The sequence below is a fragment of the Frieseomelitta varia genome, unplaced genomic scaffold (assembly GCF_011392965.1).
Source record: "Frieseomelitta varia isolate USP_RPSP 00005682 unplaced genomic scaffold, Fvar_1.2 scaffold_816, whole genome shotgun sequence".
NCBI lineage: Eukaryota > Metazoa > Arthropoda > Insecta > Hymenoptera > Apidae > Frieseomelitta > Frieseomelitta varia.
In genome coordinates, this window is record NW_025110608.1 from 92,295 (window position 1) to 104,043 (window position 11,749).

The 11,749-nt window shown below is 31.0% G+C and overlaps 3 protein-coding genes across 6 annotated transcripts; 2 read left to right on the top strand and 1 right to left on the bottom strand.

Moving 5' to 3' along the window:
- Positions 1-7: 7 nt before the first annotated feature.
- Positions 8-3,927, bottom strand: LOC122536250 (nucleolar protein 12). Of its 3 annotated transcripts, none has more exons than XM_043668455.1 (4): positions 3,687-3,927; positions 798-1,133; positions 619-724; positions 8-552 (listed from the first exon to the last, which is right to left on the bottom strand). In XM_043668455.1, exons 2-4 carry the CDS (start codon positions 905-907, stop codon positions 64-66), a joined length of 705 nt encoding a protein of 234 aa, XP_043524390.1. In that variant the 5' UTR covers positions 908-1,133; positions 3,687-3,927; the 3' UTR covers positions 8-63. The 3 variants fall into 3 exon arrangements, with proteins under 3 accessions (XP_043524390.1, XP_043524391.1, XP_043524389.1); XM_043668456.1 differs by lacking the exon at positions 3,687-3,927 and adding an exon at positions 1,358-1,398; XM_043668454.1 differs by lacking the exon at positions 3,687-3,927 and having other exon boundaries at positions 8-556; positions 623-724; positions 798-1,338.
- Positions 1,403-3,314, top strand: LOC122536247 (piggyBac transposable element-derived protein 4-like). The gene is made up of 2 exons (XM_043668451.1): positions 1,403-1,756; positions 1,829-3,314. Exon 2 carries the CDS (start codon positions 1,850-1,852, stop codon positions 3,200-3,202), a length of 1,353 nt encoding a protein of 450 aa, XP_043524386.1. The 5' UTR covers positions 1,403-1,756; positions 1,829-1,849; the 3' UTR covers positions 3,203-3,314.
- Positions 3,928-3,950: 23 nt separating the features above from the next.
- Positions 3,951-11,657, top strand: LOC122536246 (alkyldihydroxyacetonephosphate synthase). Of its 2 annotated transcripts, XR_006308361.1 has the most exons (7): positions 3,951-4,257; positions 4,837-4,926; positions 7,074-7,354; positions 8,731-9,019; positions 9,761-10,070; positions 10,593-11,559; positions 11,631-11,657. XR_006308361.1 is itself a non-coding variant. In XM_043668450.1 (6 exons), exons 1-6 carry the CDS (start codon positions 4,169-4,171, stop codon positions 11,364-11,366), a joined length of 1,833 nt encoding a protein of 610 aa, XP_043524385.1. In that variant the 5' UTR covers positions 3,951-4,168; the 3' UTR covers positions 11,367-11,657. The 2 variants fall into 2 exon arrangements, 1 of the variants encoding a protein (XP_043524385.1); XM_043668450.1 differs by having other exon boundaries at positions 10,593-11,657.
- The last annotated feature ends 92 nt before the right edge of the window (positions 11,658-11,749 follow it).

Sequence of the window (11,749 nt, forward strand, 5' to 3'; positions counted from 1 at the left end):
ATAAAAGTATTTATTACATACTGTATTTATTTAGAATATTTAAGAAAGAAACTTTAAAATAATTTAATGACCTGACTTTTTTTTTAATTTTCCGCTACGTTTCTTAGCTTTTTCAACTCTTCGACGTTTTCTTATACTTTCTTTCTTACTCTTTTGACGTTCCATTTTTTGTTTCTGTTGAAATGCTTTACTCTTTTTCACTTGTTTCAGTGCAGCTCTCTTCATTACTTTCTTTAAATCTTTTCTATTTTCAATTTGCTTTTCTTTTGAATTTTCTTTTAAATTTGTAGGCTGTTTATTTTCATTTAAAGCCATTCCTACAATTTCTTCATCATTTTTGGAATTCCCATCACTTTCTTCTTCCTCATCACTTTTCACTTCATTAATATCTTTATTTTCACCAATTAAAGTATTCTTTTCTGCCAGATCTGCAGTATTTAATTCTAAAATGCTAATAGTATGTCCTTCTGTTTCATATTCTTGTTGAGATAATAACTGTTGAATTTCAGGAATATCGCGATTTGATAGCAACTTTTTATAACGTTCCCGCGTCTGTAAAAAGTAATATTTTATTATTGCATCACATAAAATTAATATTATACATATATAAATACTTTCCTCGTGCTTAATTCTTTTCCGTTCTTCTTTTAATTGTTGTTGCAGTTCTTCCTTAGCTTTTTGTTTTCTTTGTAATTTTCTTTTTCGAAATCCTGTCAGAAATTCTCTGTATTTGAAAGTATAAAATTTATATATGATTTGTAAGTTATTTAATCCGTAATTCAAATTGATATAATTACCGCCTCTTGTTTTCATCAAATACAAGAGTAATCTTTTTGCGTTTCTTCGGTTGACTAGGTGTTCTATTTACATTGAGTAACTGTGGTTGCATTTTTATATGTGGCGCCATGAATATAGATTATTTACAGGTTAGGTAATTTACGTTGTACAATATTTTAGTTTTTTCAAAGGATAAAAAATATTATAAATAATTACTATAAATAGTAATTATGGTAGTATATATTAAAAAAGCAGGTTTCCTTTAATTCAACGTTTTATTCGAAAGAATTATCAGGTGAACATTCGTAGATCTAAACAGTCTCGCGTGACTCCGTAATACACATAGGAGATACATACTAAAAAACAAATGTAATATATGTATAAAGTAATGGTTTTTAAAGCATTATCGTATACATTGGTTACTTAGTTCATAAAAATGTCAGAAATATTAAAATTTTGAAAGATAAAACGTGCATTGCAAATATAAGATATACTGTGTAGTGAAAAGCAAAAAAGTTGCCTCTAAATTAGTGATAGTTTAAAACAAATAATTTATATTTTATTTTGTCAATATTCTTACAATAAAAATGGAAGAAAATTGTTTGAATTTTTATTCTCAGCAGAGAAAAATATACACCAAATGGAATTTAGTGTTTAAAGTTTTTTTTACATTTATCAATGGCATTTGGGATAATCGTAGTGTGACTATCGTTTGTTTTCACTCATTTGACGCATTATTAAAGTATAACCTGTTAAGATAAAGTATTACTATGAAGATGATCAACAGACAAGTTGAAGTGTCCGACAGAACGCTGCATAACACTATTATTCAGGTTATAATTTAACCCTTTGACTGCAGTTTGTGCCTAAAGGCACTTTGTACTTGTGGGCGCTGTAGTAAAGCGTATACTGTAGGTGCTTATAGGTGCACGGAAAATTTTATGGACCATAATTCCAACAAATCTCATTTGAATCAGACGTATGTGAATGACTTATTTAACAATTACATATTTCGTTAATCATATATTATTTAAATATATTTATTTTACAGTTATTTTTTTATATCCTTAAAATGAAAAATTGTAATAATAAAATGATCAGAAAAAATACAGACAAATATGACACAACAGATGATTCAGATTCATGTTCTGATTCAGAAGCTACAGTAAAGGAAACAAAAAATAAATTATCCTGGATACAGAGAGATTTTCAACCTGTAATTCACGAATTTGATGACAAGAATAGTGGAATCAAAGCAAGTGTAAACAAGCAATCATCTATTCTCGATATTTTTCAAATATTCTTTTCAGAAGAACTTGTAGAATTCATTGTCGAACAAAGTAACAAATATTATGAAAATGGTACAAAAGACGATGTAACTACTGCTCCCGAAATGTATAATTTTTTGGCAGTTACCATGTTAGTGGCACGAATGCATAAGACATCTTTATCAGAATATTGGAGTAAGGATAAGCTGACAAAAACAGAGTTGTTTGAAGAAATAATATCAAGAGATCGATATACATTATTACTAAAAATCCTGCATTTTTGTGATAACAACATTGAAAATTATGATCCAATTATGAAAATACACCATATTCTTGAAAAATTAAAAACATCCTTTAAAACTGCATTTTATCCATATGAAAAATTATGTATAGATGATAGTTTGTTATTGTTCAAAGGAAGATGTTATTTCAAACAATATATACTGACAAAGAAAAGCAAGTTTGGGATCAAATCCTTTGTCTTGTGTGATAGCAAGACAGGCTATATTCAAGATTTAATTGTATATTCCAAGGCAGATATGATAATGTCTGAAGATATACGATCAAAATCAATAGGAAAGTCTGGACAGATAATAATGACACTTCTTGAACCATATCTTGGAAAAGGTCACACACTCGTGACTGATGATTGGTACAGCAGTCCCAGTTTATTCCTAGAGTTACATAAAAACTTAACCAATGCATATGGAATGGTAAAAAAAGACAGGTTGGATATACCGGAATTGAATAAAAAAATAAAGAAAGGAGAATACGTATTTCGTTCAACAAAAAATGTATTAGCGTTGAAATGGATAGATGAAAAGGAAGTGTGGATGATTTCCACCTATCATTGTCTCAATACCCCAACAGAAGAAAAAATAATTAAACCACAATGTATAATTGATTATAATAATACAATGAGGGTGGTTGACAAAGTTGACCAGATTTTATGTACTCTGAATTCTACCTGTAAAAGTTTAAAATGGTACAAGAAATTCTTTTTTCATGTATTTGATTTGGCTGTGTATAATACATTTATTTTATATAACTATGTAACTGAAACAAACTTATCTTTTAGTAAATTTCATTTATATTTAATAAAACAAATTTTACTAAAATACAACTCAGGTAAAAGTACTGGTAATCAATTCGTTTGATGCAAAGGCATTTTCTCCATACATAAACAATGCAGCAATTCGGAAAAACGCAAGGCGCAAATGTGTAGTGTGTAGAAAACATGACAGAAAAAGTGAGACACATTACAAATGCGAGAAATGTGATGTAAGATTATGTATTTATTTATGTTCCGAATTGTACCGCACTTTGCTAGATTATTAGATTGTTAGAAAAAGCTTAGTGTTAATGTTAAATATTTGACGAACGTTTAGTGCGAATAAATAAATAATATTGGTTTAATATAGTAGAATATTTTAATATACTTTCTCAGGAATGCACGCCAAATGAAAAATTTCGCTGTTCTCGATGTAGTTCGCGACTGAATTTCTATCGTATGGTGCGGCTGGTATGTCTCGAAGGCTGCTGTAGTCGAAGGAATATAATTGTATTAACAATTCTCTACAGCTTTGAAATAAGATTCGTAAATGGTTCTAAAGTCCATAATCGTTAAAACGCTTTAAATACCATCGTATCATTTCGTGTCGCGTCTTGTACGCAATTGTGTTGATTGCATACAAAACACTCGAGCAAACATAGGATCGGCTTCGGCGAAACCCTCGTACGAAATGTCTAATTGCGCATGCGTAAGAAATCCCTTTCATGAAAGGAATCCCTCAATCTAGTAAAACTTAGCAGCATCGGAGAGAACATGTGTGAAGAAGAACTGTGAACGTGCTGTGTTGGCTTTGCCGCTAGTAGGTGGAAAGCGTTAGTTATTTACGGCGAGAATGTATCGGGTGTAAGTGATTGGTTCCTTTCACGAGGAGATCCGTTGGTAGGCGGGTAGTCACAGGGCGGGGGCTCTATTGATTTAAATTTGGTTTGCCGGTGCGCGTGTCAATAGTCAACACAGTGCCGCGAAGAGCGCGCGCTCAGGCATCTACTCTTTGCTGATCGTGTTCTGCGGATCGAAAGGTTAGGCCCTTCGCGGCGCAGTCAATAAAGACATGTCGACTAATGCGAAAAACGACACGAACGAGGATCCGGAGAATTTGAATGGGCCGATTCGTTTCCAGAGTGTCGTGCCGAAGGAAAGGTCAGTCTTGCACCGGCAATTTCTGATTTATGTCATAATTCATAGAAACTTCAATGTGGATGCTAAGCGACGGTATCGCGATAAAGTGTCGTTCGCGAGAGCGTGATTCGTGTTAAATTACTTACAGCCACGCCTCGGACTCGAACTACTAGCTGACTCATCGGCAGATGTTGCGAACCTAAAGCACCCCTTATATTATTTGAGCTTGAAAGAGAAAAGAAATCGATCGATAATATTTTTTTTCTATTTTGATGACAATCGCGATCGTTCTCCCGAATATTGCGATTCGTTCGTGTGACAAACGGCGAAAACATTCTAACGATTCGTTTCTTTCTGTTGTTTTTGCTATTTACCTGAAATTTTTTTCCGATAAGAATTCCGATTTATTTACCGGGTGTTTACTGTCTGAGGCTAATGCTATTTCTACCGATTGGTTGCTGGATCAGTCACGTGGTGCGAGAAACGCGCGCGCCAAGGGTGTACAAATACGCCTTTCCACTCTGTTTTATCTTTTTCAAGATAAAAATTCAAATGGTAACGATATATGTCAAGTAATCGTATCTTCTTGGATTTTTAAAGGCAAAAGGTGCTCAAGTGGAATGGTTGGGGATATAAAGACTCGGAATTTCGTATAAATCAAAAGTACACCATCGAGTTCACTGGAGACAAGTAAGTTTTTTTTATCAGTATTTAAATCTCTTTTTTATTAGTATTCTAGGAGATAATAAATATTTATTCAAAAATAAATATACTGGCTTTATACATAAAAAAAATTGCATAAAAAAATTATTTGCATATATTTTAACGTTAATGTAATAACTAAATATATATATATAATAAATTAGTGAATAAATAAATATATATTTATTTATATATATTTATCTGTTATTTAATTCGTTAATTTATTATTTTAATTTCATTGCGTAATAATTCGCTTTTTACATATATTTCATTTTTTATTATCAAAATGGAATGATAATATCTTCTTACTATACTTTTTTATTCGTTACGTGTTTCTTTTTAATTAACTTCAATCTTCTTTCTGCGATTCATTTTTTTTAATTAACTTCAATCTTTTTTCTGCGATTCATTTTAGAATAACTTAATTTTTATTTGCACATAAAGAAAGAATAATTTTATTGCTATTGCTAAAGATTATATTCCATAATTAGGAACACTTAGGCTTACATGAACTAATAGTTATGCTTATCACATAAGCTGATTAAGCTACTTAACATCGTTAGATAGGAATAGAAAATTAGAATTTCAACGTAAATATAAAAGAATTAAGTACTTTAATTTGCTTAAATACACCTCTTCTTTCATATGCTTAAACACACTTTTCTATTTAATTCTTACATAGATAATTGATATTTCAACGAATTTCTGTTGCAAACAATTTTAAAACCAATACGTAGTTTGCAAATGACCTCGATTTTATTTTGTAAATTTTATATTCTACAATTGTATTCAACAATGGAATACATATAATTGATATTATTGTTTGATTCATTTAAACGTAAGATTATCGTGAAATAAATATGATATGTATTGTTTAGGTTGAAAAGGAAAGAACAAAAATATATGGAAAATATAATCGTTTAAAGCATGTTGCTTTTATAATTCATTCTTATTTCACTCATAAAATTGATGACTTAAAAGAAACCAGATCATTTTAACAGAAAACTACTTTTATTACTAACAATAAATATATTATAATTGACGTATAATTTATGTTTTTACATATATATAAATAATCCTTTACATAAATAATCTTTTTTTTTTACGCTTAATTTAATTAATATTTAATCTATGATATAAGCCGATTATTTGAAGGAGATAAATCACGGTCAGTTGCTAAACTAAAATTGAAATTGTATGGTTTAAATACCAATTACTAACAATAATCAGTGACAAATAATAGACTAAAACTTTTTAATTTCTTTTATATTGATAAATTTCAGTATATGCCACAAATTAAACGAAATTTAGATAAATCATGTTTTTTTATATAAATTATCAAAATTCGAATGATCGAACTCTTTTTAACGATATTACATCAATATTTTTTAGATTTCGATTAATTTTTTTTTAGATACGGAAAAAATAAATATATGCCAGAATAGTAGCGGATAAAAAATGGATTTTGAAATTATATAGACATCCATTAAGATAATATTTGAAAATTTATTTTTCCAAGTAAATGTCAAGAATATGCATCTAAGAAATTCTAAATTCTGTATTTGCTTAAATCTCGAAATGTGCAGTTTCGTTTACCATTTTTTGTTCAGCAAATTGATTCTAATGAGTCTAAAGAAACTCACGTGTTAGAATCTCAAATATTCCTTTATCTTTACGCAAGTATTTATTGCGACGTAACACGATGAATTAATAAAATCGTAAATATTTTCTTAGGTGATATTGAAAAAATTTATAATTTTTTTTCTCTTCATCAGCATGTTGACTTTCATTTAAGATATTTAATTGTGTTTTATTCATTTTCAAAAACTAAATGACTCCTAAATTGATTAAAATGATTAATTGCATGAAATATTATAAAATATAATGATATTTTTATTGTATTTCATCTTTTTTTAGTTAGATCATTGATAATAACTACTAAGCTAAGTCACTTACGCTCAGTCTATAAGATATGTTGACTAAACAAATACATACTAACGTAATATTCGTAATACCAACAGGGAATGTTCTATCCCACTCTGTTTACTTGTTAAGTGAAATCGATATAAAATGAATTTAATATTGATGTCTGTTTAATTTTTTATTGTTAACATTCATAAATGAAATATTTACAGGTATCCGATTGGCAACAAGCAACTTCCGTATTTCACACAATGGGTAATAAACATGTTTGGCATAGACCCGACCGAAAGGAATGTGTCTCAATCGATGCCGACAGATCTACCAGAACCGATCATTTCTTCGGAAGTATTGGAGGCGATTCAAGAGTTAAATATCGAATATTCGTTAAAGGGTATAGATCGATTGATTAGGGCACACGGACACACGCTTCGAGAAATTTATCTCCTTAAACATGGATCGTTCGATCGAATACCGGATGTAGTTCTCTGGCCGAGTGAGTAATTAATCGAATTAATTTGTTACAAATTTTATAATTTGCACGCATCTATAACGCATGTTAATACAATGTATGTTCGAGCTTATATTCTTTTTTTAAATGAAAATGATTAAAATAATATTTAATTAAAATAGAGCCTTCGTTTGAATGCACGTTCCTTGTTTAAACTCTTCCGTCATTTTAAACAGAGATTTATCATTGAAACTTTTTTCCTTTCATTTGAAAGTATGCGGTAAACTTGGAACTGACGTTCGCTAAGTACACTGTAGAGGAATAGTGGATGAACTACGACACTCTTGAACCTTGACTTAGTTTCATCCTATAATTTCCCGAACATATTTTTGCATTATTCTACCGCGAATTGTGCGAATGAATTAAATTAAACGGATATACGGATGCGAGATGGCACGAATGAATATATACTTGTTTAATTTTTTCTTCTGAATATTTCTTTAATTATGTGAAGTCATCTATCTTTTTATTAATTATCCAAATTTACCACCATCGAACTTTGCATTTCTGTAGATTGCTAAACTTGTCTAAAAAGAATTGTTGAGAAAAAAGTTTATTTTTTATTTACTACGTAGAGTATGGATATACATGCGAAGAACGTATATATGTATATATTAATCGATATGTAGAAGAAATCGATAAGGAAGTTAAAAAGCATTGCAATTCAAGAGCACTAAACCGTACATGTCGTATAAAACTTAATATGCATACAAAAATATAATGAAAGTACGAATTCTACAATTTTCTTTTTTCTTTTATTACTTTTAATCTTGACTCTGAATGTCTGTAATTGAATATATAGTCCAGTGACTATATTTGTTCGTATTATGCTTTAAAATGTTGTGACATTTAACCACTTGATTGCTTTCGATGAGAATAGATGCCTGCAAGTGAACATATTCCCAGACTATGACTAATTTAGCTTCTCTACACTGGTGCATCAATCGTCGACATACCTACGCACATATACATTTATTCATGAGTCTACGTAATAATTACATCATTATGAGTCGGAAAACAAAAGATAAATTTATTTGAAGATTTCTTTGTTTTATGCGAAGAAGCTATTTTTCTATATCGTAAATAGATTTTTTTATAATTTCTTATAAATTCTTCCAAATTTTTCGGATCTTTAAGAATTTCCAAATTCGTCAACACTCTCCTCCGAGATTTGTAAATTAATTACCTCCATTTCTCTGCATTTTTTTTAATAATTCGTAGACGTTTTATTTTTTCAAACTATTCAAATTTATCAAAGACTTTTCAATTATTCGAAATTGAATGAATTTAATGTTTCTGAAATTTTTTCTATATTATGAAAGTGTCGAATATAATAAATATTTGTGTCTGCGTGTTTCTAGAGTGCCACGAAGACGTCGTAAAAATAATTAAATTGTGTGCTCGATATGGATCTGTCTGTATCCCATTCGGTGGTGGAACAAGCGTAAGCGGTGCTGCCTCCTGCCCGAAGAATGAACGACGAACGATAATATTGTTGGACACATCGCAAATGAATAGAATACTGTGGATCGATAGAGAAAACTTAATTGCCTGTTGCGAGGCTGGTATTATCGGTCAGGACCTGGAGAAACAATTGCGACTTCAAGGTCTGACATCTGGCCATGAACCTGATTCTTACGAATTTTCTAGGTACACGATGCTATATTAAGACAGAAAAACCCGTTTTTTTTGATCGCCAATATTGTTTCAGTATATTAACTGTTTGAATACATACACGTGTAATTTTACGACGTTTCATACGTAACAGGAATCGTCGTAGTTAATGTGTTACAAAATTTATTTTTTGATTTTTTATTGTTTATTTAAGAAAAAAGAAAAAAATGTATATAGAAGAAAATGAACGTCTAAACGTTTTAATTTATGATTATAATACAAACATTAGTGTAGACTTGCCTCGATGCAAAATGTTATTCTATTTAATATGATATTACGTGATGAATATTTTTTATATCTAGTTATCCTCAATTTTTTCGATTAAAATAAACTCTTATTGGTGTAATTATTGAATGCTAATCTTATCGCATTTAATTGCGTACATTAGAAAGGTGGCTAAAATACCTACCGAAGGTCGCGATGGAACTAAATGTAAAATATACATGTGTTTGTATTTTCACGTAATTAGCGTCTCTACGTGAGAAGTGTGAAAAGAAAAAGAACTATTTTGCTTTCATTTAAAGAACTAAAATTTAGAATGAAAATCACGAAGTGCTTAGCACTTAAGTTTTACTTTTACTATTTTTATGAATAAAATCTTTATTATCGTACGTACAGGTATATACGATAAAATGTATGTCAAATAGTTATTTACATCGACAGTTGTAAGACAAGACTACTAGCCGCATGATCGACTGTATTTCTTTGAAAGAACAGTTTAGGTGGATGGGTGGCAACGAGGGCGAGCGGCATGAAAAAAAATCGATATGGGAACATCGAAGACCTAGTTGTAAGAGTGAGAATGGTCACCGGCAGAACGGAGGATCCGGACATAACATTGGAAAGGGGTATATTAGTACCAAGAGCTTCCTGCGGTCCTGACTTCGACCATGTGATCCTTGGTAGCGAAGGAACATTGGGCGTCGTTACGGAAGTGGTGATCAAAATTAGACCATTGCCAAATGTAGTCAAATACGGTAGCATAGTTTTCCCAAATTTCCAAGCTGGTGTGTCAGCGATGCGTGAGGTGAATTTTCGTTAATTCAGTAGCTGCAAATATACAGTAGAACCTCGGTTATCTATTCAACTGAAACTTCGTGTTATCCGAGGCATTTAAAAGTTTATGAAATATATACTTATCATGACCAGCCGATTGCGATATCGCGTCGCCACTGTTTTGATTTTTGAAAATGTTTTGTTCTTTATTGTGAAAAAAACTAGATAAAGTATCGCTGAAATGGAAAAACAATAATCTTCTTGTACCAGGAATATTCGAATACAGTTACTTGTAAAGTTTTACATTATCAAATCGATTTATTTGTATTATCCGGGTCTATCTCTGGATAGAAGTTCTACTGTATAATTTAAATTACAAACTTAATAAGTATAGCCTTATATATGTACAAATCTTCTTTTTGTTGAATTTTTTTCTAAGATTCGATGAACGTTCTTAACTACATAAAAAGTATTAACTAATATATTTGAAAATTAACATTAAATATATTGTAGTTATTTGTCATAAAAAAAGTTGTATCATTTTTACGAACAGGTAGCTAAGAATCGATGTCAGCCGACTAGTATACGATTGATGGACAATGAGCAATTCCAGTTTGGTCAAATGTTACGACCAAAACCCAGCTGGGGTGGTTTAATTTTGCAAGGATTAAAACAAGCTTACATCACTAGGATAAAACGTTTCAAATGGGACCAAATATGTGTCGCTACTTTATTGTTCGAAGGTAGCTCGGCTACGGAAGTGGCAGCGCAGGAACAAATGATTTACAATATCGCGAAGAAACACAATGGTGTTCCAGCAGGGGAAACGAATGGTGAACGAGGTTATCTCTTAACATTTGTCATAGCCTATATCAGAGATCTCGGTCTTGAGTACTATATATTAGCTGAGTCATTCGAGACGTCTGTTTCCTGGAATCGTGCGCTGTCGTTGTGTAGAAATGTGAAATCTCGTGTTATCAGAGAGTGTTATTCGCGTGGTATTGAACGATATCTTATCTCTTGTCGCATTACGCAAACTTACGATGCCGGTTGCTGTGTGTACTTTTATATGGCATTCAATTACAAGAGCCTTCTGAACCCGATAGATACTTATGAGACTATTGAACACATTGCCCGCCAGGAAATTCTTGCAAATGGTGGCTCTCTATCTCATCATCATGGTGTAGGAAAATTACGTTCTTGCTTTTATGCGGATGCGGTAGGAAAAGTGGGAGTGTCCCTTTATAGAGCGGCGAAAGCACATTTGGATCCTCATAATATATTCGCGGCTGGAAATTTGGATTCACAATGTTTATCGAAACTATGAAGTGAACAGTAATGAAATTGTGATAACTGGGAACTATACTGAGAATTATTTTGTTTGGGAGGTTGGTTTCTATTAAATGGTATTTGGTAGCAGCTAGAACAGAAGGGGAAAAAAAAGACAATTAACATTGCCATTTTTGTTGATTGAAATGTCGTGGTGGTATAAAGAAACAGTGGTATAAAGAAAGAGATTAGTATAATATAAAGAACTATGGTGTTGTTTGGTACAAATACGGAATTGTAATTGTATCGACATTTTTATAAGTTATTATAAATAAACAAAACTTGCTTACTTGTAGTATTTAATTAATATTATCCGCAATCTTACTTATCAGAGTTTCTCTTATCCTTGTTTTATTTTTTTTGTCTGTATCTAATATGTAT

Bases quoted from the DNA above. Each gene is read 5' to 3' on its own strand.
- LOC122536250 (XM_043668455.1), bottom strand. From the start codon at position 907: ATGGCGCCACATATAAAAATGCAACCACAGTTACTCAATGTAAATAGA. The intron at 725-797 runs GTAATTATATCA...TTTCAAATACAG, and splicing joins TTTGATGAAAACAAGAGGCG to AGAATTTCTGACAGGATTTC. The intron at 553-618 runs GAAAGTATTTAT...TACTTTTTACAG, and splicing joins GGAAAAGAATTAAGCACGAG to ACGCGGGAACGTTATAAAAA.
- LOC122536247 (XM_043668451.1), top strand. From the start codon at position 1,850: ATGAAAAATTGTAATAATAAAATGATCAGAAAAAATACAGACAAATAT.
- LOC122536246 (XM_043668450.1), top strand. From the start codon at position 4,169: ATGTCGACTAATGCGAAAAACGACACGAACGAGGATCCGGAGAATTTG. The intron at 4,927-7,073 runs GTAAGTTTTTTT...AAATATTTACAG, and splicing joins ATCGAGTTCACTGGAGACAA to GTATCCGATTGGCAACAAGC. The intron at 7,355-8,730 runs GTGAGTAATTAA...GCGTGTTTCTAG, and splicing joins GGATGTAGTTCTCTGGCCGA to AGTGCCACGAAGACGTCGTA.